Source organism: Xylaria bambusicola (genome assembly GCF_022495145.1).
Source record: "Xylaria bambusicola strain CBS 139988 unplaced genomic scaffold F5B22scaffold_16, whole genome shotgun sequence".
In the NCBI taxonomy this organism is placed as follows: Eukaryota; Fungi; Ascomycota; class Sordariomycetes; order Xylariales; family Xylariaceae; genus Xylaria; species Xylaria bambusicola.
The window spans coordinates 762475-788389 of record NW_025953569.1 but is presented as its reverse complement, the minus strand read 5'-3'; the positions used below and the strand labels follow the sequence as shown (position 1 = coordinate 788389).

Sequence of the window (25915 nt, the reverse complement as noted above, 5' to 3'; positions counted from 1 at the left end):
ATTATTATTTAACTTAAGTTTTTTATTTCCTTTATTATTATTCTACTATTTTAAAGCTTTTTTTAAATATTTAAAAAAGTATTTATTATTATTATAATTAATATTCTTTTTATTAATAGTAATATAATAATAGCATCTTATATTAGGTATCTTTTATTTCCTTTAATAATTATTTTAATTATTTTCTTTATTATTATTTCTATTTTAATTATATTATTCAAAGAAAAGGAAAATATTAATGGAATTTTAAGCAGCTATCTTTTTTATTTACTTTTTTTATAATATTTTTATTAAAGCTAATTAAAAAGTAGTTCCTTTTATTATTTTTCCACTTAATATCTTTTAAATAATAATAATATAATTTATTTAAAGGAAGGTTAAAATAAATATTAAATATTTATTATTAAAATTAAATAAAAACCTTATAAGAAGGAATAATTTTCTTAAAATATAGGTTTTTATATTTAATTCCTTAAATTTTAAGTATATTAACTTTAATTTAATTATAAAGGTTAAAATTAATCCTTTAATAGTTAATAAAGTAGTTTATTATTTATTTAATAGGTTTTAAAAAGTTAAATTATTAATTAGTTTAAATTTTTCTTTAATTAAATTTTAAATATTTATTATAATAATTTTTAAACTTATATCCTTTTTTTATATTTTATAATTTAAAATAACTTTAAATATATTTTTTTATAATAGCTTTAAATATAGCTTAATACTTTTTATTATATAACCCTTTAATTTATTTAAGCTTTATATAAAGTAACTTTAATTAATATATCTTTAATTTTAATAGGTTATTTTTCCCTAGCTTTTTTAAATAAATAATTAATATATTTTATTATATAAATATAATTAATTATCTTTCTTTTAAATTTAAAGTATTTAAATAAGGATTTAAATATTATAATTTAATTAAAGAATAAAAAGTTAACTTTAATTTCTTTATTTATTTTAATTTGTTTTAAAGATTAATTAATATAAGGTATTATTATTTAAAGTATTATTTTTTAAAATAAATAAATTTAATATAAATTTATTAAAATTATTATTATTTAAAATATTAATATATTTAAATATTATTTATTTTAAAAATAATAAAGGTATTTTTAAATAATAAAAACCTAATAATAACTTTTAATTTAAATAAATTAATTTTATTAATATTATTAAATATAAAAATTAATAATACCTTTTTAAATAAAGGGGATAATAAAAGTTATAATAATAAAGTAAATAATAATAATATTTATAATTAATAATTATAATTAATAAAGTTTTTATAAAAGAGTTTTAATTATTATTTATTTTTAAATTTTTATATAAAAAAGGGAAAATTCTCTTTATTTAAAAAATAATAATAAATAGATAGAATAAATAGTTAAGTTTTAAAGTTATATTTAATTATAGATTTTTAAATTTTTATAAATAAATTTAACTTAACCTTTAAATATTAATTTATTTTAAATCTTAAGGTTAATATTATCTTTTTATTATTTTAATTATTTTTATTTAATTTAATTTTTAATTATTAAAGTAATAAATAATAATATTTTAATTTCCTTTTAATAATTTATACTTTATAATATATTATTTATTACTTTAAATTGTTTTCTTTTAAATAAAAATAATAATAACTATTAATAATAAAGGTAAAATTTTAATATTTTTATTAATATATTAAAAAAAGGTATAGTTATTTTAATTTTTATTATTTTAATAAGTATTATATTTTTAATAGGTATATTTATACATTAGGGTATATAGTAAGGGGTACGCTATTAAGGTATAATACTTCTATTATTATAATATCTTTAGCATTTTTTTACCCTTATAGCTTAATAAAAAAGTAGCAGTCTTTTATTATAAATAAAAATATTTTTAAATTAATATAATATATTTATAATTAAATAAATTAAATAAGGTAAAATGTTAAAAGTTATTCTCTTTTAAGGTTATAAACTTCTGGGCTTATAACCAATTAAAATAATATAGTATAAATAGTACTATAAGTGTTACAACGGGCGCAATGTGCAATGTCGTCGGTAAATACTAGAAACACACTATTAATTATAAGGTGACGAAGTAAAGGATGACTTGCTAGGTCATAACCTTCGTCAACTAGGCTATATACGCTACGGTAGGCTGAATAGGCTTCCGGAGGTCCGGCAAGGGCTATTGACTAAGCTATAGAATAGAACTATCACCCGTACGTCATCCGTACGGCCGTACGGCTAGCCTAAAGGCTAGGAGCCGTGACTATAAGTGAGGAATCATACTGTATATTGCATTAAGGAACTTAGTCTAAGTACTATAGGTTAGGGTGGTACATCTGTTTATATAGTAGAGTGTGTATGGGTTAAAGTACCAGCCACCAGGATTATCCATCCCTGCCTTCCTAATTCCAATAGTGAACACACTCCCCGATTACTACTTCTCCTAACAGATGATATAACAAGTCGTTTATACACCCCAACATGCCTTATTATTGAGTCGCTCTTCTAGGCCAGGCAGTTACCAGGCGTACAGGCCTAAAGCAAGAAGCCCAGTCACAGCAACAAGCTTTACAGTCGGACGTATCGCCGCGCCCATTGACTGTGCTTCCCGATAATTGACACTAAGGCCCGGGACGGGGTCCGAGTATTTGAACACGCAATCCTTCCATTCCTCGAAGGTCGTGATATTCTTTGGGACCTCGCACCACAAAACGCAGCTGTCATTCCCGGTAGCGTGAATGGGATTCGGCGCGCAGCAGTTCTGCATCGCGGTCATAGTTTCGTTGGTCTTTATGATACCGCCAACAGTGATGTTTGTGGGAACGCTGGTGAGCGACGCCCAATTCGGAAAGTCAAAGTCGCAAGTCGCGTTTGACATGGTGGACGACATAATGAATTGGGGTTCTGAATAACGATTGAATATTGTTGAAAAGAGCACAGGGGAACAGAGAGGTTTGGCGCAACAGATTGGGATGTCGATGGGTTAAATCTCGGGGTGATCATCACAGCCTTTTAAGTTGATTCTATAGTTCCGATATCCCGAAGTGTAGATGCACGTTCAGCCATTCTTGTGTCCCAGAACGCTTGTCCATAACCGTCGTTGGCGTAGTGCTGGGGGTTGCAAAAGTTCAACTCGTTAGGCAACTGGATTTGCTTGTCTCTCATTCGCCAGGAGCATCCTGAGCCACAGAACTACATGACCCCAACTAGGCAACGCAATAAACCTCAGGCACTGTCACCCTAATACACCGACTCTATGCTATTGTGTCCCGATATGTAATGAGGGATTGGCTACCAGAAGCACGAGGAAGCGGTTCTCATCGTTGATTCTTGCCGTCATGCATAGTCAACACAGGTCTGTCAGGCCGCTACATCATCATCTAAGCCACCAAACAGCTCCATAATATTGGAGTTGAAGGAATTTGAAGCATCCTTCAACCTCTAAGCCTCGTTGTTATGCACGTGAGAATATTAACTGAGACTGAAGCTGGTTTCGAATCTGATGTTGATTCTACTAGACTCTCGCCGTGTTAACTCGTCCTTGGATACCCAAGACCGGGGCGCCAGAATTCAGACTTAATAAACGGGTATTCATGGCCCAAAAGGCGCATGATGGAGTATTACATGTCCCCACAACTACTTTTGTAACGTTCCCTCCTGCGCATAGCAGCTTTACTGTTGGTTCAGTCTGCATATAGAACTGGGCCCTTGTGGCCCTTCTTTATATTCAATTGTCTAGCTTAACTTGATGCTGAGGGTATGGTCTTTGGTTAAGTGGCTTCGTGTCGCACTGGCAGTCGGAACTCCATAGATGGGTCTAATTGAAAGGGGCTGAGGTGCTCTGTCAATGCGATGTTGATGTCAGGGGCAAAGAAGCACTAGGGCAGAAGTTACCCCGAAGGGGTGGGGATAGTTCAATAGTTATGTATATAAGGCGAAAGGCCCCTTCAGTATTAGGAAGGCCAAGAATCAATAACACTGAGCCCTTACATTCAACCTATCTACTATCCAGGTGCTACCTACTTACGACCCAACTTCACTCCTGGAGTCCTGGGACACCCACTACTAACACTTGACATCAGCTCCTGAGACCAATTAATAACTTCGGTATTGATTCTTGCTGGTGGTGGCTTGTGTGACCAGCACATTACAATCAGACCATATTGACCCGAAGCCCTGTAGACTCGAGAAAAGTTACCAAGATACCTGTGAGGGGCAGATAGAATGTGAAACACGTACCTAGGCCAAGCCTAGCACACAAGGGACAAAGAAAAAAAAATATACAAGTAGCTTGGAGAAACCACCACTCTATCGAATTCAGCGCTCATATTTTCATAAGGCAATCGTGCTATATATACACATTTGTATCTCGGGGGCACATGACGTTCAATCTGGCAAAGACATTATAGTTCATCTCGAGTATGAGCGTTGCCAGCTTCTTTCAGCTCATCCATAGCCATCATTTTCACTACCAAACTCGTCCAGCCGGTGAAGTGTTGTGTTCGCTGGCCTGCACCGGTTTCTGGGTTATACTGCTCCCATGCAAACCCCGTTTCCTCCCAGCTATTGTACACTGTATCCACGAGGTTCTGGCGGAGGCGGTTGAAGAGGTCCGCAGCCTTCACTGCGTAAGGCCCAGATTTAAGGGCGTATTCCTAGAAATAGGTCAGCGTTGGTAAATATAAACAACGGACATACGACTTACTCGAAGTTGCACTAGAGCAAGGTAGTTAATATTGATCCAAACAGGGCTTCTCCAATAATTCTCATCTGTGCCATAGAAGGGTGACCGCTTGCTTAAGCTTCGGATACCATGCGGGCTGAATAGGTGAGTTTCATCCCCTAAAAGATCGAGAACCTTGCCGAGTTTGGTATCATCGGGCCCTAGAAGACCCATCAAGAAGGGGAATAGCGAGATATAACCTATGTGGCAAACCAGAGCATGCTCTTCGAAGTCATCAATGGTGGCATCGCAGAAGCACTCGTGTTTCTCGGACCAGTGCAAATCGACCAGGTTGTGTGAAATTCCATCGAGGGCTTTGTTGTATTCCTGAACGTCGTTTGGCAGCCCAACAATATCAGCTACCTTAGCCAAAGTTCGGGTCATCATGCCCATCCAAGACATGAGATCAACATGAAGCTCGCCAGGGTGAGGAGGCTGCGGACGAGGATAATCGTCTAAGCCGCTTGTCAAACAATGCTGAATAGATCGACCGCGCCATCGATAACCCTCCTTCTTGGAGTAAGCGTCCCGATCGTACTCTTTGAGATCACCAAATTGAGTCCTCTTAAACCAAAGATATTGCCGGCGAAGAAGAGGATATAAGTTCCGGAGATACTCAAAGCCTAGTTCTGGATTGTCCACGTATGCAGTCTGTAGAAAATCGCCTGCAGACAGCCGCTCACTGCCAGTCTCTTTGCTACCGTTGGACCTTTGGAGTTTGTCTGCAAACTCTTCAACAACCATAAATAATGTAGGCGGGTTGGCGTAGTGCGGGTATTGGACCTGGAACTCTGGGGGCACTTTGCTCCGGGCTTCTTCACCAAGGATTTGCTCCCGCGCAATCCAGCCATCTTCATCCATCAGGTTATACCAACTCTTGACGACCTCTAGCGCTAGATCCGTATCCCAATCGATGATAGGAAGCAAATGAAACCCTTCATCCCAGAGGAAACCACGCGGGAAAAAGGGTCGTGATGGGATGCTTGTGAATAATTCGTATGGACCTTCCATCTCTTCTTGCCTACGGCCCCGCGCCTCAGCCGTCCCTTCCCAGAACCCTTCATTCTCCTCAAGGTACTCGGGGGCGTCGGAGCGATCGACTATGTGCTGTCCGTAGAAATAGCCAATACCGCCAGCCAAGTTGGACAGCATACTCTTTCCAAATTTCTCGTACTTCCCAGTGTTGAACGGCGCTTTTGGAAGGAAGATCTCCTTAAATCGGTCGTTGAATGTCTCGGTGTTTAGCTGAATTTCCCTGGATAAATCCTCGCTTGTAATGCCCTTGCCCGCAGACTCGCTGGAAAACAATATATCGAACTCGAATGGACCCTCAAAGACCTTCTGGACGATCTGTATATTACCGGATTTGGCTGCGTTGGGCAGCATGTATACCTGCCATGGAGGGGGTGCGGTGTCTGGGCCATACTCCTTGATAATCTCATTCACGCTAGCCTGAAGATATTGGAAGAGGAGCTTCTTGGCCTGCCACAGATGATAAAGAGGCACGGTATCAGAGTGCACAACGGTCTTTTCCAAGTCTCTCTGTGCCGATGCGGGATGGTCGCTCGCTGGATGGGCTCCTTTCCCTTTCGTAACCACAAGCTTGTACCCACCCAAGTCCTTTGACGTGCCGCTGAAAGTCACGTCTCCATCGAAACCGGTAGCGCTGCTCTCGGCAACATCGATGGTCTCTTCCGGACCTTCGGTAGTAAGATAGAAAATGACAGTTGTCTTGAGATCTGGCGACGCATCGTCGCGAGGTTCACCTTTGATCCTTGCGGCCCAGCTACCTCCATGGGCGCCTCCAGGGACCTTGACAAACGTGGTAGTCATGTCAATCTGATTTTTAGCGTCGTGAATGGTTTGGACGCCACCCCTGCGAGTGTCATACTCATCCCAGCCGTAGCCCGCCATGTCTTCATTTTGCTCACAGGTATATCGAACATCTAGGTTAACATCAGCAAGGGGGGTTCTCCTGGGCTACAATGGAAATAACTAGGTGCTACAACATACTGCCTTGCACATCGACATAGTTATCTACCTTGACCCATGACAAGGCTGCTGCTAAGCTGTGTGGTACCCTCGGGCGAACACCGAAGTAGAGGTTGGGGCGGTAGGGACCCCATAGTAGACTTTGGTTGTTTAAGCGGCCGATTTCACTGTGGAGGACCCCTTCGTTTTCCGCTGTAGATGCAGAAGCAATGGCGGAGAGAGACAGCCCAGCTGTCAATTGGCTTAAGAGCCTCATGACGACATTGAATTGAAAGAAATAGCTGAAAGAGAGAGTGACTACTGTATAGGTGCGATTTCGTGAATTCTAGGTGAGCCTTGATACCGCTTAGAACTGAACACGGTTTTGGATTGGCGAGGAAGACCCATGGACGGACTGGCTGTACCTGCTATTGTGGGCCGCGGAGCTCTTATCGATTAGATCGGGTACATAGAGCAGACCTGACGTCAGTGCCCCTGAAGCTGCTATTGTCAGTAACTGTGAATGTACTGCCTATGTACTTCTAGGTATCTGTCACGGAGGTCTTGGTCAACCCCCAGGCTGCTTTGACCTGCCCCGCGCTGCCAGCAGTACTTACCTCCACTAAATGGGGTACTTAGCTAAGTACTTAAGGCCTTGGAGCTAGCAAGTCCCACTGTAAATAATTCCATTGAGTCTCCAACAGCGTCGGCGCATCCTTGCAACAACCGGGTCTGGTCGTTTCTATCGATCGGCCTCAAGTTCTTTATCGCACACACATCACGGCCAATAATCGGATTGTACATATCGCTTCAGTAAACTAACCAACGCGACTCTCACCTTGGCTTTGTATTCGCAGATTATACAGCATGGCGGACCATCCTCGCCGTGGTCGGAATCGCCCAGATAGCAGGGCAATGTGGGACGAATCCGACCGTCACAACAACTACGACAGAGGCACGCGCGATAGAAGAGATAACCGTGACCGATACCGAGATAGTCGGCCCCGCAGCCGCGATCGCAGATACAGATCTAGATCGCGATCTCCCGTGAGTGACCGACGCGACCGCCGAGATAGGGATCGAGACTACAGTAGAGAGAGGCGGCGAGGCCATGAGAGCACCCGGGATAAGCCAGATGGCCGCCATTCAGAAAGAGACAGAGAGCCAGGTAGAGATAGAGATAGAGAAAAAGAGAGAGAGAAGGAACGGGACGGGCGCAGGCGCGACGACGACCGCGACGACAGAGGTATGACACGTGATGTATACCCCGAGGAAATTACTAGTTTCTAACCCTTTTAAAGGTCCAGGGAGGCGTCCCAATCCCCGGCGCTCTGTATCGCCACGTAGTCCATTAGGCAAGGTTGGGCGTGCGGCTCATGATTCACCCCTCCCCACACGGTCGAAAAATAGAGGCGGAGACTCAGGTCACTCTTCGGCTAGAGGCGACATAGACGAGGTCAACCAAAGCCAAAAGGGCAAATTAGGCAGGGACAGCCGAGAAGACACCGCAGAAGATGATGAGAGACGAGGAAGAAAGCCGAACCGAGATATCGAGGATGGAGAGGACGCCATGGAGGAAGATGATGATATTGCTGTTGAGGACGATGGCATGGGTGCCATGCAAGCTATGATGGGCTTTGGTGGTTTCGGTACTACAAAGGGTCAAAAAGTCGCGGGCAACAACGCCGGAGCCGTCTATAAGGCGAAGAAGACTGAGTATCGTCAGTACATGAATCGTGTTGGAGGATTCAACAGGCCTTTGAGTCCAGGCCGCTAGAGACCACACGTCTTTGGAAGAGACCGTTAATTGATAACATCGGTAGATCATGCATGCACCACCATCTGAGGCATATGCATGGCTTTTATACCACTTAGATTCAGGTGAATTAATACCCATTTCCCACTTGTCCAAAATGTTTCGAAAAGCACATTGTATTCTTTTGACCTTTCAGCCTATTTGCTTTTTACTATTGAAATAAGCTACCCACCATCGTTCGTTCGGCCGTTGCGTAAACTCTACGCAGAATGCAACTTCATATTTGACCGATCTAAGCAACTATGCACCTAAAATGCTGACGCGGCTTGAGCATAAGCCTTTGAGGCAGCCCTATTAAGTTTGACTGGCCAAGGAATTATGAGAAAGAGGAGAAACCATAAGAAGACTCATGCGTTTTCTGAAAATGATCCAACCTTCCACTATTTCTATCGCCTCGATATTTCGGTTGCAATTTTCTTGGTGGGCAGAATTGCTTCGACTAACCCAGAGCTCGAAGATTCCTACAAAAACATCCGTACAGCGCGTCACAATGCCGCGACTTAATGTTAATAGCCCTGCTCTTAGGATGGCTTACAAACAGCTGGGGATCACTAGTCTTGCTACACCCCGTCTAAAGGTAAGGACGATTTCACCTTCTTGCTATAGTCTAATAGATTTCCTAACGAACACTTCATAATCTAGCATTACAGAAATATGGATTCCATATCTGAATTCGTAACATGCTCTAGTGGTACCACAAAGCAATCAAAAGATTCGGATGCGGAGGAATATCCGCGTTATGACCACCTTTTCGAGGCTACTTCAAACCGGTTCCAGGACTTGAAATCTAAGCCACCCAGTAACTGGAGCCGTTTCCGCTATGGTGCCTGTGATGGAAATGTTAATGAGCCCTCCACGCACCCCATCGCCTACCAAGATATTCGCACTCATGGGCCGTTATTTGCCCTGAGCAGAAGAGAATTAGATAGGGATCACGAGGTCGCGAAGCAGCAATGGCATAGCCTGGTAAGTAACCCCCTTGCTCACTTTCCCCAATCCATACAATTTATCCGTATACCTCTTCCCGATGATAGAAGCTTGTACAAAGGCTCTTATTTTTCATCCTCGGAATAGTTATATACGATTTACTAACCCCAGTATCAGTGTGTGGAATTCAATGAGAAACAGCGCGCCGCGATGACACTATGGGGAGAGCATGAGACACTGAAGAAGCGATACAAGGGTGCCGAGTCGTGCTGCGCAGAGCTCCGAGAAAAAGTCGACCATCTAACGGGGGTTCAAGCACAGCTCAAGGCTGAGAATGAAGTGTTACTTAGAGATATCAAGCAAGCTCTGGAGCTCGCAGAGTTCTTCGATAAAGCAGATAAGATGAGGTACACGGACTAGCTGCGAAGCTCGACAAGCTCTACGCATGTAGCTACCTAGGAGCCTTTTAGACACATTGGGCTTTTCTAAATAGAATTAGATATTCGTATTTACAGTTACATCATATTCTTGGTGTGATGTTTCGGGGCGTTCAGAATTTTGTGACTCTATTTTCAAGCCTCTTCGCCATGTTCACAACCTGTAGCGATCAATAACCTGTTTACACTGACGCTAGGTAAGGAAGGTTATGAAAGAGCCATGCAACAAATCTTGATTCCAGTTATAAGGTGGTCGAGCTTAATTTTGCTTACTTTAGCTAAACACCAGCATGCATGCGTTTTCGCCGTTGGGTGTATACAAATATGCCCAGCATGGCCATAGAGGTGGTGAGAAGTGTGGATGATGTTGAATTTTAGTGGAGAGCCCTTAAATCGCCATTGAGCCACCTAAATTTGACCACTAAAACTTCCGAATTAGGGATGCGGGGAGCAACAGGCTTCGTACAAGGGTTTTTACCATAGACGACAGTCAGTCAATGAGTCGTCGGGTTGCTATTATGGTCTTGTTAATCGACTGATACTAATTTCTAGAGAATAAATCAGCATCTCAAAATTCGAGACGCTGCGGAGATTACAGAGGGTGGTTCCCTATTTGTAGCCACAAGTGAAGAATACCTAGATATTCAAAATGCCGTCATCCACGACACAGTCGCATGCTCGCTCACATGCGCTGCTGTTGCTCCAAAAGCTCCTCAATCTGCGCGACAGCGCGAGTCCGTTGACTCTCGTACTCGACACTCTCGAGCAAAGCGGAAAGCCTATTTTACGAGAATTTATGAGCAGAGCCCAGGTCAGATAGTCCAGCTCGATATCCAAGTCCCGCCTCACACTTTTCACAATCCTCACACCCTTCTCATACTCTATGAGATGAAATACTAAATCATGATTACCCGACTAACTCATGAGACAGATATCCAAAACGAAGATAATCTACATCTCTTTCGCGACTCTGCGGAAGCCAGCCGGCGTCGATATCTTCGTCCGCGCGCAAGGCAAAACAGCCGAGTCGCTGCGTTCAGAAATCATCTCACACTATCCCGCAGGTCACACGCAGAGTAAGTGAAATCTCAACACAAGCGATCAATGACTCGGCCAACGCCGAACACAAAATGCGTATCATAAACACTATATTACATATCTGAAGCCTAACAAAAGACCAGAAACCCTCTTAATAATCGACGAGCTTAACCCCCTATCGGCCTCAATCCCATCAGACCTAGCCCTCTTCCTCTCAAGCCTAATCACAAATCCCTCTCTCTCCCTCGTAGCCCTCTACCACACAGACGTCCCGCTCTCTCTCCCACGCTCCCAAATAACATCCTACACTCCGCACCCCCTCACGATCCTCACACACCTCGCCACAGCAGTCCTGCGCACCACAAACCTGCACCACGCCATCGAGCGCCGGCGCGCGCAAAACCGCAGCCAGCGGGACCCAGAGTACGGCCTAGACGAAGGGCGCGAGGGCGTAATAATCGGACTGGGTCTACGAAGGGGTAAAACGGCAGCAGCGCAGAGCACGGGTGTGACGCAGGGCCTCGTGGTAGAAATGGAGCTGCGGCGACGCAGCGGACGGGCCGTGGGCGAGACATTCGTATTAATCCCCACCTCCAGCTTAAAAACGGAAGCAACCGGACAGCAGAGAAGGGCGGAAACCACCCCTTCGAAACTCTACCTTCTCTCGGACCACCCGGCCTTCGCAGGAGAAGAAGGGACGATAGCTACCGACGACGCGGAAGAGGAACAGCCTGAATCGACCTTTAATCTAGGCCTGACGGCGAAGCAGCGGCGTGATAGAGAGGGCATCGTGTTGCCGTACTTTGACGCGCAGACGGATATTGGGGCTGGCGAGGGCGGACGGATTCTGTATGAGATGGGGCGGGAGGATGATTTCGATGAGGAGGAGGATGAGATATAGATCACGTGCACTTATATATATATATACATGTGTGTGTGTGTGTGTATGTGTGTAAGATGGTAGGTAGCTGGCTACATAGGGAGATAATTAGAGGCATATCAAACACCATGAACATTTCACAGTTGAAGACGAAGTCACAATATACCGTATTCACTTTGATTTCGGTTCTTGTGAATATCTAAGTAGTAGTAGTATCTAGATATTGTACAGCCATCTTCGCCTGCCTGCCTGCCTGACTGATGTGATGTGATGTGATGTGTAAACTTTTCCGCACATCGCTTGTATGCATTCATTCTCGGATCTAGAGCGCTCCTAGCAGTCTCATGTTTCGTCCACTTGGGATTTCGGAGTTCCCAAAAACTTCCATTCATTCGATCCTTCTTCAGACAGAGGAGGAAGCTCAGCTGCACGGGGAAATATATCCCAATGTATCGTCCGTCATACGTCATTTACTCATCCACCTGCATGCCGTCGCCGCCGGCCTCGGTGTCATCCGCTATACTGTTGATCCAGTCCTTGGTCTCGGCGCCATCGTGCACCTTGAAGGGCTCTAGGGGCCGCTTGCCGGGCTCCTTGGGACCCACGACGCCCACGCTCGTGTTCTCCACCGTGAGCTCGCGGTCCTGGACCAGCGTCTCCTTGAGGGCCCTCAGACCGTGACGGATGAGCTCGTCGCGGCCGCAGTCGGCGAATTTGTCCAGGTTCTTCTCGAGGTATGTGCGCGCCATCTGCGAGCGGGCGCCGATGGCGCACGCCAGCATCTCCTGTGTCAGGCCGGAGGGCTGGAACTCGAAGAGGTGGGGGCCGCTGTCGTCCACGCCGGCCACGAGCAGGCCAACACCGTACGGCCGCTTGCCGTAGTGTTGTGTGTTCAGCTGGGCCTTGTCGCCGATGAGGGACACTAGTGTCTCGAGGGGCATCGCGCGGTCGTATGTGAGTCGCTGTGAGAGGCATTGCTGCTTCATGAAGTTGGATAGAACGCGGGCATCGGATGTAAGACCTGCGATGGCAAGACCGACGTGTTCATCCACGGCGAATAACTTCTTTTGATACGAGGACAGCTCTTCGGCGTTTCTCTGTTGGTAAGAGAGGCGTGAGTTAGCTAGGGAGGTGCTCGGTTCATGACGTTGGTTCTGAAAAGCAGCCGTAGAGTTCGTACCTTGATGGCGACTAGCACGGCATGTGTCTTGCTAACTATACCAACGACCACTGAACCTTGCTTCACGGCCTCGGCGGCATATTCGACCTGGAATATTCTCCCTTGTGGAGAGCTGGGAGTTATTAGTATAAGTGCCAGCACCCTTGACTGATTGAGAGCTTACAATGTGACCGAGTCGTTGTCGTAGTTGTTCCTGAACATGGTGCCAAATGCTACTTATCGAGATGGTGGTATACGATTTGTAAGTCTATGGAAGAACTCTGTAGGTGAAGACGAGATTCGGCGAGAAGTTGTTCGTTGTTTGTTTAACTGAAGTCGACGAGACACGAGGCTGGAGCTGTCCTGACGATGGGCAATCGCAAGGCAGCTCCAAGCTTCGTTGCTCCTACTTAACGGGACTAGCGTCATGCGGGTCCTGGTGGGATGTCGGCAGGTACGTACCTCAACTTGTTCCCGGTTTTGGCCTGACCAGATCTTGGAAGGCCCCTTCTCCACCAGCCACAATTTGGAAACCTCTGACACATGACTGTGGCTCAAGCTCTCTTCATCGGTCCAAGCCTTAGGTTAGGTAGGTACCTAGGTATCGGCTTATTGCATCACGGTAGGCTGACGACAACGCCCTGCAACCGCGAAAGATCACCTCTCCCTAGCTGCCTATAATCCCGTCGCAAACCGTTCTTCACTCGATGACTGGATCTCGAATCTCGACCAACCCTCATATACGTACGTAATAGCTGGCGTCGCTTTGTCATCAAGCCGACTCCTTATCCAGCATCGCCTAGCCGGCAGCTTCCTCCAGGACGTCCGCGCGCGCCGCCGAATAGGACCTTCGCTCCTTGTCTTCCGAGTTTCAGCTCTGAGATACTAGAGCGCCTGCTCCCTCTCCCTCACGATGCCGAATGCAGGGCTGAAGACCATAATCGCGCTGTCGTTTGTGCTGGCCGTCGGCTTCCTACTCGTCATCTTATCATGCGCGCTATATAAGGAGTATTACCCGTTGCTAGTCGTAGCGACCTACGTGCTGGCGCCACTACCCAACTGGATCTGCGGTCGTTGGGCCAATCCTGACGACTTCGTCGAGAGCTCCGGTAATGCGGTGCTCGATCTCGGTCGCTTCTGTACCGGGTTCTTGGTTGTTATGGGAATTGGTACGTTCATTTTATCATTACCCGACATCTTTTCTTTTAGGTTCTTTACGGCGCGCCATGGCGCGGGTGTATTAGCTTCACTAGGCTTAATAGGGAGGAATTGTGGATGGGCGGTATATGGTGTTGGTCTAGAGACGGAGAGGCCACAGGCTTGAGGGACTCGCCTACAGATGGTATCATATGTATCAAACGATGCTAACACCTCGCTTCCACAGCTCTGCCCGTCCTCCTCGCACACTCAAATATAATCGAAGTGCCAGCAATGATCATGTGTATTGTCGGCGGTCTGCTGATCTACGGGACCATCATCAGCTTCGGCATGTCCTTCCAAGAGGAACAAGAGTTCTAAGCATAATAAACCCAACGTATATGAAAATTTCTTGTTCCCTCCCGTCTGGGAGCGAGAAAAAGCTACATTTAGTATCGAAATATTTCTTTTTGCTGTAGGGGATCAATCAGGTTTGGGTGAGAAAGAAAGGGATGAATAGGCTGGGGATAGGTAATGGAGTCGAGGCCCGCAGTCTGTCACCATGTACCATATCTTGCATGCGCCGGATGGCAACCCACATATTGAGCGAAGAATGCGCATTTGAATTTAATAAGCTCAACCATCCCCTTACTTCCTTCTATTTATTTCCGTAGTTCCTCTGCAGTGACTTGCTTGATTGTGAAGAATGGGGCAAATAGGCAGCACAATGATCAATCTAAAGGGCGTCGCTAGCTCATATTCATAGTTCCATGTATTTCCCTCTTCCACTTCTTCAGTGGCATGGCGGAATTTTATCATTTATGTTGGACGGGACCTCGAATATGAATGAAGTGAGTATCACATGATTGAAAACTAGTACTCTAAGATCAGTGTTACAACGCGAAGGCTGCAAACCTCTGTTCATTCTCACATCGTATCGCAGTATCTCACAAGTTGAAAAGACAAAATAAAGTGGCAGCAATTGAATTGAACATTAGTATTGACCCTGTATTACAGCAACGCCCGCACGAAAGTATAAGCCCAGTCCAGTCCAGAGAATGCGTGATCCGTAACGTCCCAAACGCCGTACCGCTTTACATTTTTAGTCTTCTCGTTAGTAATCAATGCCATCCATATTTTCCCGGCAATGCAGATATCACGACCTGCTTTCAATCATATTTCGACTTCCATAACAATGTACATCCATTCATAAAACCAAGAAATTTGAACTAAGTCTTGAAACCGTCACCTTGTTTATGGACCACCTTTCTAGGGAGGACCTCGACGTTTCTACTTAGAAGTTTGCGAAGCTCAGGGGTGATGGTCTTCGTATCAAACTCTTGTTCTGGAGCTTTCCCTTTCCCCTGTTGAGGCGAAGAGTCAGTGTTAGACGATGGAGATGACTGGCCTGGACCTGGACGCATCCTTGGCGCTGGGAAGTTTTGTTTCTTGTCGATGGTATCGATGAGTCGTTGGAAGCGGCGAAATAGATACTCTGCACGTATTAAGGTAGATTCGAGATCAATGGTTTCGGATAGTTCGTTCACTAGTGAAATGTAAGTAATGAATACCTTGTGGTCAAAAACACAGGAGAGCATCAACATACTATACTTGAGTACCTCATCGAAGTGCTGGAGATGAGCCATGATGACGTCACGGTGTTTTTCTAGGATTGCTAGGGCAATGAAGAGATGGAAGCTGCTGCTCAGGTAATCCGTCCAAAGGATTTCCCACAGGTGCAAGATATCCATCCACTTGAACTCCCGCTTGTACCATACCAAAAGCATACGGAAGAAAAAGAAGAAGTTGGTGCTATCGGCCTTTTGAAGATGAGCATAAAGCTTCGGATCCATAAATGCGACTAGGTGATCGAGGGTAAGAAGCTGGTTTCTCATGCCAGACTGATCTCGAAGGAAATTTCGTTCCATGCGGTCCATGAAATGCTGGAATCCCCAGAAAGCCATAGCATCGTCCTGCATTACGGCGTATATCGGTGCGAGCAGATCAGACATCCCCTGGACATAGCCTAGATCTTTATTGTACTCGTTATAAGTGAGGAGCATGTCTTTCATTTGCTCCATATGGACATTTGTTCCTACGGATGCAAAGGGAGAGTTTGGATCTGGATGAGGGGTATCTTCACCAGCAAATATGGGAACCATGCGGTCAGTCCTATGCACATCTTTCTCTAAGAAATAGGAGCCATGGTCAGTATGTTGATTGTGTATATGGTCACCAGCGATTCAAACTTACCGATCCTTCCTCTCTGTTCTCTCCACCATTCACCTTCTTCACCTTCACCACCCAGGTCGACAAGCCTCTCCCACCATGATGCCTTGAGTTTCACGTATTCATCTCTCAACGATGCCAATTGGGCTCTTCGTTCCTCAGGCGTGCTATACCAGTCATATACACCCAGGAGGAAAAGCCAAGCTTCTTTGCGAACTCCATCGTCTGGATCTAGTCCTCCGTGGAAAATTCGTTCCTTAACTTCGTCAATCGTCCATGAGAGTCTGCCTGTATGACTGTCGAAAAAACCTTTCCATTCTTGGAGAGTTACCCGATTTCGCCGATCTTCAAGTGACATAGAATTCGTTTCCAGTAATTCAAACTCGCCCACGTCTGTGTCCTCCATTTCCATGACATCTCTTGCAGTCCATATCCGCTTTGTCCGGTCTTTCTCACTCTGTTCTGCAATTCCCATCGCCCATCGGGCTAGATATATTCTCGCACTGTCGAAATCACTTTGGATGGTCTGCACCTCAGGATTCCCCATCAATCTTCGGACCTGGGGTGGTATTTTAGGATTGTCGATTATGTCTTGCGCTGTCTTTCGAGTAAACGTCGTCACTTTACTAAACTTCTCCATGATATTCCAGCCGGTTTCCTTGACGAACTTCATTACCGGGTCCATGCCACCGTCGTGCGTTTGCCCGCTTGGACCGGCAGCTGAAGTTCCCGCAGCTCCTTGTACAGACATACCACGTGAACTGTCGCGCCGACCAATCTGTGTTGGCGTGCTAGAGCTAGCCTGCCCACCAAATCCGTCACTATCTTCCTTGCTTGGTTCGACTAAATAGATGTTTGGCTCCACTACGCTCCTTTCAATACGAACGTAACGCCTCAGCCAGCGCAGTACCTCATCGCCACCCCAAAATACCTGGCCATTTTCGCCAAAAGGATCAAAGCTCTCTCTTGCTAGCTTCTTCTTTTGTAAAATAGTCGACTGGCATTCGCTGTCGTGGAAAAAGAGCGCAGGGAAGCTATCTCCAGCCCTAGTGTTGATTACCACAGAGCCAAACCACCAGCCCAGGCTTGGAGGGCGTACCAGGAGAGAGTATATGGCGCCCACAGGTATAGCAAATGCATAATGGCCGATTGAACCCCGATGGGTCGTTACGGTTGGGGGCGATGGCACTAGATAACTTTGTTTCGGAGGGGAGTCACCATCAGTTAGGTCAACTTTGACATAGATACTAGCAGCGTCACCCAGAGAAGACTCGGGAAGCCAAGCCAGGAGAAGGTCCGATGAGGCCGGCGCGTGGGACATGTGTGAGGAAGAAGAAGTTGGCCGCCCGTCCGAAAGACCTTTCTGCTGTAGCAGAGCGATGTAGCCGGGGATGTTGTCTTTGGCTGATGGTGTTGGGTGAATATACACCTTGCTTTTGGAGTACAATAGTTTGACTCCGCGGCCTGTCTCGGTGTGAGTGACGGTGTTGTACTCGCCCTCTTCGTCGTCGCTCATGGCGTAAAAGCTACCAGTGGGAGAGCTCCCTCGCCCTCGCGGCGGATCTGATGTCATCGCGGGGTGGAGCAGTTGTGATGACGGGAAGGGTTGAGAGATGGACTCCCGGGAGGACAGGATCTTGCAGAGGGAACGGAGCGGTGAGAGGTGTCCCTCCCCAGAATTTGCCTATCAAGTATTCAGTAGATCAGGTGAATAGAGAGCATGTGAACACCAAGAAGTTGCATGTCGGGTGAGCAGCTCTTTTAATCCAAGGTCGAGGGGCATGGTTCAAGCCCCACAGTGGCCAGGTCTTCTTACATGTACACCTGAGTAAGTACCTACCTACCTACCTGTACAATACCGGTAGTGGGCTGCCTGGAGTTTTTAGGGGTTATCAGTGCTGTGCTATACAACCAGCAGCTCTACTAGCTCTACTTAGGTTACGCACTACATATCCGATTCATACTGCAGTAGAGACTCGAGAGGAGGTAGGGTGATGGCGCGTCCTATTAAACAAATGCGATGTTTCTTATGTGGCAAAGCCATTGAATACCACGGCCCGCTCACCTACCATCGATAAATGGGCGTATACCTACACGACTGTTAAGTACAAGACGCGCAAGCTAGCTTAGGCAACACTCAAAACTCACATCCACTCTCACACCATAGGTTAACCAAAACATGCTTCCGTAAAGAAAGGGGCTTGGCAATGATGATAGTCACAGCAAGCTTCGCATACAAAGCAAGCTAGTTTCAGCACAAATGCCAGCGTCAGAGGCAAAGAGGCGTAGAGCACTAGTTTTGCACGATCATACTCCAGAAGGCCACATCCCAGTATGACTCTATCTCTCAAATTTGCCTGTACCCGGTGAATATGACTGATTACGGGAATTATATTCGCCTCAAATCGCTAAACAACAACTGCAACGGGTGCTGAGAAGTATCCGGTTTCCCAGTACTATTAAGTAGGTAGATAAATAGGTATCCAAATCATCACCTCATCTTCGGACCGCTAGGGAGGCCAACAGGTCGTCTGCCTCCTGGTCGTCCGCCACCGGCATTTGAAGGGTCGGGTTCATTTGACCAAGGAGAGTTCGCACTCATGTATGGCCTATCACCTCCACCTCCACCTCGGTTGGATCTAGCATCATACATGCCTCCAGGCGCAAACCTATCTTCGTAATCGCCCGAGCCATTGCCTCCTCCCCGTTGCGGTGGCGCGCTGAAGGGGCCATTATTTGCTGGGCTCGTTGTTCTAGAACCTCCAAACAGGCGTTGCTTAAGCCGGTCCTGCGCCGAGCCGCCGCTTGAACCGGCAGGTGGTGTTGCGGAAATGCCAAAGCCCCCTTGAGTCTGATAGCTTCCTGCCCGTTGCGATGGCAATGGCCGTGCTTGTGCATCGCTCCCGGCCATAGGGTCTGAGTTGCGAAAAGGACTATCCCTAGCATCGCTGTTTCGCATGGCAGAAGGTCCTCCCCTCCCTCTCCGTAAGCTTTGCGTTTCTTGCGACTGTTGCGAGACAGGGTTGTTATCCCACAGTGAGCTCAGGCTACCACCCGGTTGTTGTTGGCCAAGCCCGCCGTACCGCGAGCCTACTTGTGACGGTTGTGAGTAAACAGCGGTGGCGGGTGGCGGTGCCTTAGGATCTGGCGGTAGCCATCCGGGAAACGGTTTCCCCTTCTCAGTGTAGTACGATCGCAGGACTCTGCAAACATGCGTGTCGTCTTCGGTATCGCCATCGGCTTCTCCGCTGAAATATGATCTTTGGAGATTCGATATCTTGGATGTCGTAGCACCGACGATGTTACTGTACCAGCCAGACATGGTGCCACTGGTTGCTGGACACCAGAACGGTTGCTCGCAAGAAGTATGCTCGAAGAAAGCGACGACGGGTTATTATGCTCGAATGAAATAACGCTATGTGTAGTTTGTAGCTTGGTTGAGAGTCCGCGAATCGCACGGCTTGCTTTGGCTAGGAGGAAGTCTGGTTGGTAGCTTGGCGAGAGGAATGTTGGTGTTTTGCGTCTCGTCTCAGGTTTGGTAGGGTAGAAACACTTCAAACGAGAGCTGGGTCAGGTAAATTGGGCAAGTACCCACGTAACTAGGCAGTGTAGATAGTACTTAGAAGGTGGGGTACAGATCTCCCCCACCTGCCACTTTTGGCAGATTCAAATCGGATGAATTCACATGGTTTAAAACTACCTACATATGTACCTAGATGGGAACAATCTACATCTAACCCCAAGGAGGATCTACAACTCACTAGCATTCAAGTCAGGCCAGGGCTATGCAAGCAAGCAAGGACGCAGAATATCAGGGCTATAAAGATGTCTTGATAATTATTTCAATTTTTCATCAGTCTTCTAGTTTTGAGGAGGTACGAAATATGCCAATTGATCAGAAATAAAGTACATATTCTCCAGCTCTGATATGTCCGAGTATCTCGATTCATGTTCAAGGGGTATCAAGAAGAATCCGGCCGCGCCGGCCATGGAGTTCTCAAATGGAAAGTTAGAAGGCCAGCTCAGGTCGCTGGTGTTCGAGCTCATGCTCGTGCTCAATCTCCCGCCTGCGTCGGGGCATCTTCTTCGGCTTAGCTCGAGCAGCCTGTGCCCGCTTCCGCTTGTCGCCTGTTGCCAATGATTTCTTCTTCGCCGATGCATCCTCACTATCCTCATCCGTCTCGTCCGTCTCGGACTCTTCCTCTCCGGATTCATCGCTTCCCAGCCAATCTTCGAGATCGTCTAGATCGTCTTCATCACTCTCTTCAAAATCGGAAACGTACTCCACCGCGCCATCTTCCTCTTCATCATCCATTTCAAACTCCTCTTCTCTTTCATCCTCATCTTCATCCTCAATTCCAGTGTCAAGATCCTTGTCTCTGGTCGCTTCTCCTTCACGCTCCATGGCATTCAGCACCTTCTTCCAGATCTGCTCGCTGACATTCAGAGGCTGGTCTCCGTAGGCACCTTCACGTAGTCGCCCAAGCAGCTCCCTCTCAATAGCACGTTCAAGCTTGGCCGCAGCCTCTGCCTTCCGTTCTCTGGTCGCCTCACGTCTTTTGACTTTTGGAGCTAGCTTGGGAACGATCCTTTCGCCAAGTCTAGCCTCTTCTTTGGCCAATCGTCTCATTCGAATACTAACTTGTTGTAACCGAGTGAGACGTTGCTTAGCTCTATTGAAATGTCAGGAATAATGTTTACTATGATGACGGGCTGATTGGCCCCGATGATCGACATGTGGTGAGATGTCGGCTCCAAGAATAAGAGGAGCTAGCGTGACACCGAGTGGGTGGGAGTAGATACACACCTATGGATCATATACTGTGGCCAGTACTTCAAATGTTCCTCGATCTGCGCCAAAGCTTGCTGATAATTTTGCGATAGCTTAATTTTCTGCCATAGTTTTGAGGGCATATGCCTGTAAGATCTAGCATCAGCCTCTGTATAAAAAAAGAGAAAAGAAAATGCAGGTCCTTGGGCCTCCAGCGCCCTTCAAAGTGGAACAAGTCTGTAAGGTTGTCCGCAATGTGGGAAATGGGTGAAATTGTTACTCACGCTCTCTCCGGAGTCTTAATGTATAGATAATTGATCGCCTTTGTGGGATCTGGGTGGGGACGGATAGTGGCATAACGGCTATTGCAAGAATTAACGGTCTGCAACGAGGCATGAAAAGCCAAGTATGCCAGCTAGAAAGGGATGACTGGGACTTTACCTGTTGGCAAGTGGACAGCTGGTTCTGCTGCACAATCCAGATATGTTCATTCTACAGATATTAGATGATGAGGTCTCAAGCTGACTGTGGTGAGAGAACTCACTCATTTCGACAGAATGTCCTCTCACGAGTCGCCTTGACCTTGTAAGAGCAGAACTGCTTGTCACTATACCGGCTGTATCAGCATTTATTCACTTGGAAAAGATGAATCTGTCCGAGACTAAGAACTTACATGACCTGCCAGATGATTTCGTCACTCATCTTGACGACAGGGGCGATGAAGTTGGGAAAGGCTGAGAAACGGGTGGCGGATGCTGAACCAATGCAATCGATGATAAGAGGTCAGATAAGAGCTTCGCTCCCGTCACAAATTCCCCGTTCAAATAAATAAGAGTCGTAATCTTCAGACTCCTTAGTCAAATATAGGTACGCTTCAAGGAGAAGAGCAGTCGGGGGATATCCCAATTAGTGCTACTACGAGATATCGTAGGTAGGCACGTGTAGGTTTGGATCAGGAATCAGATGTCAAGGTCTGCAATGTCGAAAGAAAAAAAAACTTTAGCTTGGAAGCACCAAGGGGCCCAGCCCCACTCGACCTGAAGAGCCGCTGACTAAGAAGTCTGATTGGACAGTCACTGAGATCCGTGGGTCTATCCCGCGATCTGCAGCTCGAGCTAAACCAATCAACTTCAACCTTTTAGTCGGCCACTTCTATCAAACTGACTCTCACGCTCTCTATTCCATCAGCCTTGTTCATATCTACTTACTCATCATCATCTTTCATTTCATTCGGCTTAGCTTGGTGATCTGTTTCAAACGCGACTCAGTCAGCATTAGAGCGAGTCTTCAGTCTATGCATCGTATAGCAGCTAGACGTCTGCTCGCCCAAACGCTATGTTCAGCCTGCCGGAAAGCCGCCGTAGAAAAGACAGCGGGTTTTGTGGTAGCTCCGCTTTATAGGCCCTTTATTAGGCCATATTTGACGCCTCAAAGATGGCGATCGTACCATACGCCCTCTCAGATTGCACAAACATACGAGACCCATCATGACACCATCTACGCTCTATCATCAGCCGAGGGCAAGGCCGGCATAGCTGTAATCCGTGTCTCGGGCCCTTCTTGTATACAAGTAAGCAATGAATCAGTAGCTCTGTCCAACGACACGGCCGGCTAAAACTGCTCTGTAGATATACCATATGCTGTGCCCCAATAAGAAGGCGCCACAACCACGCTATGCCACAGTAAGAGCACTATTCCTTCCAGGCACGCAGGGATCTGAGATTCTCGATTCCGCCGCAATGGTCCTGTATTTCCCGGGACCGCGAACCGTCACAGGCGAGGATGTACTAGAGCTGCATGTCCACGGCGGCAGCGCCACCGTCAAAGCAGTCCTGTCGGCCATACCCAAATGCGCCGGCGCCGGCAATGGGCGTATCCGTTACGCGGAGCCCGGGGAGTTTACGAAACGGGCCTTTATGAATGACAGGCTTGACCTGGCTCAGGTGGAGGCATTAAGCGAAACCCTTGCGGCTGAAACGGAGCAGCAGCGACGAGCTGCCGTCCGAGGTAGCTCTGGATCTTTGGGTCGCACGTACGAGGACTGGCGCCGCAAATTACTGGAAGCGCGAGCCGAGATGGAAGCCCTCATAGATTTCCAGGAAGACCAGCACTTCGACGAATCGCCTGCTTCCCTTGTTAGCAGTGTCAGCCAGCAAATCCACGATATCCTGAGGAGCATCAAGGTCCACGAGATGGCGAGTCACCGGGCCGAGCTTCTGCGAAACGGTATCCAGGTAGCGCTCTTGGGCCCACCCAACGCCGGCAAGAGTTCCTTGATGAACCAAGTTGTCGGCCGAGAGGCGTCCATCGTGTCAGGGGAATCCGGCACGACGCGCGACATCATCGAAGCTAATCTCGATATCCGAGGGTATCTGTGCACGTTCGCTGACACGGCCGGATTTAGAACTGCCACGACGACAACGACTAGCCGCGCCGCTTCACATGATGACGACGCCACCGCTGCGCATCATCCACATCCCTCCCAAACGAGAATTGGGGCTGTCGAGGAGGAAGGGATCAGGCGAGCAAGGACAAGGGCCGCACAATCTGATGTAATCATCGTTCTCGCCTCTGTGGAGGAGGAGAAGCACGCGGTAGCAGGGGGTCACGACCGCCGCCACCACGAGATCCGCTACGATACCGAGACGCTAAAACTCGCAGCCGCCTGTCCCCGACGCCTAGTGCTCATCAACAAGATAGACGCCGTGCCATCCCCGGCGGATCTGGGCCCGCTCGTCCGCGCCTTTCGGGACAACGTGCTAAAGAAGATACCCGGGCTGGAAGAGATCCGCCCCATGCTCATCTCATGTAAAGAGGCGCAAGAAATTCAAGGTTCTGACCATCGTGGTGATCCCGGTGGAGTGCGCCTCGTGGCGGATAGGCTGGTCTTGGCGTTCCAAAATATGACTGAGCTGCCCACCAGTTTGCAGGACCTCCACGGCGTCACGGAGCGCCAGCGGCAGCTCCTCGTGCAGTGTCGGGTGAGTCTCGAGGAGTACCTCCAGGTCACCGAGCACAAAGGAAATGATGATTACGCTGCGGCTGCTGCTCGCGACGACATCGATCTTACCATGGCCGCTGAACACCTCCGCTACGCGGCTAGCTGTCTCGGCCGGATCACAGGTCGAGGCGAGGCTGGCGATGTCGAGGAGATTCTCGGCGTCATCTTCGAGAAGTAAGTGGCCTCGTTTTTTTTTTTTTTTTTTTTTTTTTTTTTTTTCCCTTTCCCTCTTGGCTCGCGAGATACATGTGCTAATGAAGACGGAAGATTCTGCGTAGGAAAATAAGGTAGAATAGGTTTCGAATTCCAAAATGGTGTTGTAGATTATTGTACAGTCATGTTTATGCTCCGGTACCGTGGGTGTTAAGCTCCCTGTTTGTTTCCACCCATTCCTACCCGTTTCGCCCTCCCAAGAAAGAAAGAAAGAAAGAAAGAAGAAAAAAAGCCCGAGCTGATATCTATAACCCCCACCAATGCAAATGCTAATCATACAATGTTGTTGTTCCGTTGCCGGCGCAAGTCTTAAACAAAAGTCTATAGTTGTTGTTCTTGTTCCCTTCCCGATATAATATCGTACAATCATACTCGTACAGCCCCCGATGTAAATGCTTTGGAAAAACGATGACGATGAAAGTTGTTGTATGGTTTCCGGCGCCCTGGCGATGCAGTTGACAAAGGGAAAGTTGGGGAAAATCCGAATAAATGAAGGTTGCGTTGAGTGGTATCAAAACGAACGAAGACAGACAGACAGACAGAAGTCAAGGAATCGAAAAGTGGTGGCGAGAGAGAGAGAGGCGGCTCAATATCCCACGACCTTTGCGGAAAGAGCCGCCCTCTCTTAAATCCGGTTGATTCGCCCCGCGGGATCTCCTTTAGTTGTATCCGCTGCGGCCCTTGTCGCCTTCGTCATCGCCATCCTTGTTGTACCCTGATCTGCCGAAACAGCGCTTCTCGTCGTCGTTGTCTCCATCCTTGTTATATCCGCTGCGACCAAAACAGCGCTTGTCATCCTCGTTGTCACCGTCCTTGTTGTAGCCACTTCGACCGAAGCTCAGGGTCTGAGGGCAAGAAGAGAAAGCAAAGGCAGCCATTGTGATTGTTGGAGATGTGAGTTGTAGTTGATATGGGTTGGTATAGTAGAAGGTTGGTGGCAGGTGGCAAGTGGCGTCTCTTAGATGAAAGCAAGTGAGGATGTCTGATGTGAAGATTCAAGCAAGTCCAAGTAATTTGTAGAGATGTTGATTGTGATAGTAGTGGCAGTGAAGAGGACGAGTAGTAGTAGTAGCAGTAGTAGGATGGGAAGGATTAAGAGTAATAGTAGGAGTTGTTATTGTTGTTGTTGTTTAGTGATGATGGTGGTGATGATGATATTAGCTCTCGAGATCCGGGATGCCTCCCGGACTTATATATCTGGTCATCCTAAGCTCCTGTTACATTAAACCAAGAACCATGTTCCTGGCTCCCGTACGCCGTCCATCTAGATGGATGGGTCGGCAACGGGAGCCTAGGCCCCTGATGGGCGAGGAGCGCGATGACATCTTGCGAGTACCTTTGCTGCGGTTCACGCCAAGTGTGGTGGATACTCATCAGCCTCGACTACGAGTCAACCTAGTTGAGCCGAAAGGGATCGCGACCCAGAGCGTGCCAACGCCTACGGCATCTTGCCGAAAAGTACCAGGGGGTGTATCTGGAAGAGAAGACGGGTACACGAGATAGGTTAGAAAGGTAGGTAGGTAGGTATGTGTGGTAAGTGTGTGTGTGGTGGGCTTGCTATAGGCGCTGGTCCGGTGAGGCAACGAGGCCGTCAGCCGAATTTCCAAACTA

At 46.9% G+C, this 25915-nt stretch overlaps 11 protein-coding genes across 11 annotated transcripts; 5 read left to right on the top strand and 6 right to left on the bottom strand.

Moving 5' to 3' along the window:
- Window positions 1-2212: 2212 nt before the first annotated feature.
- On the bottom strand, window positions 2213-3204 carry F5B22DRAFT_114050 (uncharacterized protein). The gene is made up of 2 exons (XM_047968805.1): window positions 2375-3204; window positions 2213-2310 (listed from the first exon to the last, which is right to left on the bottom strand). Exon 1 carries the CDS (start codon window positions 2890-2892, stop codon window positions 2521-2523), a length of 372 nt encoding a protein of 123 aa, XP_047831777.1. The 5' UTR covers window positions 2893-3204; the 3' UTR covers window positions 2213-2310; window positions 2375-2520.
- A 767-nt stretch (window positions 3205-3971) lies between these two features.
- Window positions 3972-7075, bottom strand: F5B22DRAFT_603764 (family 63 glycoside hydrolase). Its single transcript, XM_047974766.1, has 3 exons — window positions 6739-7075; window positions 4708-6671; window positions 3972-4657 (listed from the first exon to the last, which is right to left on the bottom strand). Exons 1-3 carry the CDS (start codon window positions 6971-6973, stop codon window positions 4406-4408), a joined length of 2451 nt encoding a protein of 816 aa, XP_047831776.1. The 5' UTR covers window positions 6974-7075; the 3' UTR covers window positions 3972-4405.
- Window positions 7076-7395: 320 nt separating this feature from the next.
- On the top strand, window positions 7396-8577 carry F5B22DRAFT_603763 (uncharacterized protein). Its single transcript, XM_047974765.1, has one exon. It carries the CDS (start codon window positions 7955-7957, stop codon window positions 8471-8473), a length of 519 nt encoding a protein of 172 aa, XP_047831775.1. The 5' UTR covers window positions 7396-7954; the 3' UTR covers window positions 8474-8577.
- A 90-nt stretch (window positions 8578-8667) lies between these two features.
- On the top strand, window positions 8668-9981 carry F5B22DRAFT_114004 (uncharacterized protein). Its single transcript, XM_047968804.1, has 3 exons — window positions 8668-9089; window positions 9155-9478; window positions 9617-9981. The coding sequence occupies exons 1-3, from the start codon at window positions 8862-8864 to the stop codon at window positions 9857-9859; spliced, it is 795 nt and encodes a 264-aa protein (XP_047831774.1). The 5' UTR covers window positions 8668-8861; the 3' UTR covers window positions 9860-9981.
- Window positions 9982-10294: 313 nt separating this feature from the next.
- F5B22DRAFT_603759 (Elongator complex protein 5) lies at window positions 10295-12006 on the top strand. Its single transcript, XM_047974764.1, has 3 exons — window positions 10295-10687; window positions 10808-10952; window positions 11058-12006. Exons 1-3 carry the CDS (start codon window positions 10526-10528, stop codon window positions 11813-11815), a joined length of 1065 nt encoding a protein of 354 aa, XP_047831773.1. The 5' UTR covers window positions 10295-10525; the 3' UTR covers window positions 11816-12006.
- Window positions 11947-13520, bottom strand: F5B22DRAFT_113797 (nucleophile aminohydrolase). The gene is made up of 3 exons (XM_047968801.1): window positions 13138-13520; window positions 12975-13086; window positions 11947-12891 (listed from the first exon to the last, which is right to left on the bottom strand). Exons 1-3 carry the CDS (start codon window positions 13173-13175, stop codon window positions 12265-12267), a joined length of 777 nt encoding a protein of 258 aa, XP_047831772.1. The 5' UTR covers window positions 13176-13520; the 3' UTR covers window positions 11947-12264.
- Window positions 13521-13866: 346 nt separating this feature from the next.
- F5B22DRAFT_645849 (vacuolar protein sorting 55) lies at window positions 13867-14471 on the top strand (the record flags this gene model as incomplete). The annotated part of the gene is made up of 2 exons (XM_047978650.1): window positions 13867-14122; window positions 14338-14471. The coding sequence occupies 2 exons, from the start codon at window positions 13867-13869 to the stop codon at window positions 14469-14471; spliced, it is 390 nt and encodes a 129-aa protein (XP_047831771.1).
- Window positions 14472-15319: 848 nt separating this feature from the next.
- F5B22DRAFT_654876 (GTPase-activating protein GYP7) lies at window positions 15320-18443 on the bottom strand (the record flags this gene model as incomplete). Its single annotated transcript, XM_047979847.1, has 3 exons — window positions 16344-18443; window positions 15697-16278; window positions 15320-15636 (listed from the first exon to the last, which is right to left on the bottom strand). Exons 1-3 carry the CDS (start codon window positions 17890-17892, stop codon window positions 15320-15322), a joined length of 2448 nt encoding a protein of 815 aa, XP_047831770.1. The 5' UTR covers window positions 17893-18443.
- F5B22DRAFT_603753 (Sec1-binding region of Mso1-domain-containing protein) lies at window positions 18274-20132 on the bottom strand. Its single transcript, XM_047974763.1, has one exon. The coding sequence runs from the start codon at window positions 19639-19641 to the stop codon at window positions 18811-18813; it is 831 nt and encodes a 276-aa protein (XP_047831769.1). The 5' UTR covers window positions 19642-20132; the 3' UTR covers window positions 18274-18810.
- On the bottom strand, window positions 20133-22160 carry F5B22DRAFT_603752 (ribosomal L28e protein family-domain-containing protein). The gene is made up of 6 exons (XM_047974762.1): window positions 21764-22160; window positions 21635-21697; window positions 21532-21582; window positions 21375-21452; window positions 21127-21237; window positions 20133-20992 (listed from the first exon to the last, which is right to left on the bottom strand). Exons 1-6 carry the CDS (start codon window positions 21790-21792, stop codon window positions 20329-20331), a joined length of 996 nt encoding a protein of 331 aa, XP_047831768.1. The 5' UTR covers window positions 21793-22160; the 3' UTR covers window positions 20133-20328.
- A 12-nt stretch (window positions 22161-22172) lies between these two features.
- Window positions 22173-24537, top strand: F5B22DRAFT_113864 (uncharacterized protein). Its single transcript, XM_047968803.1, has 3 exons — window positions 22173-22660; window positions 22719-24265; window positions 24359-24537. The coding sequence occupies exons 1-3, from the start codon at window positions 22385-22387 to the stop codon at window positions 24375-24377; spliced, it is 1842 nt and encodes a 613-aa protein (XP_047831767.1). The 5' UTR covers window positions 22173-22384; the 3' UTR covers window positions 24378-24537.
- Window positions 24538-25915: the final 1378 nt, after the last annotated feature.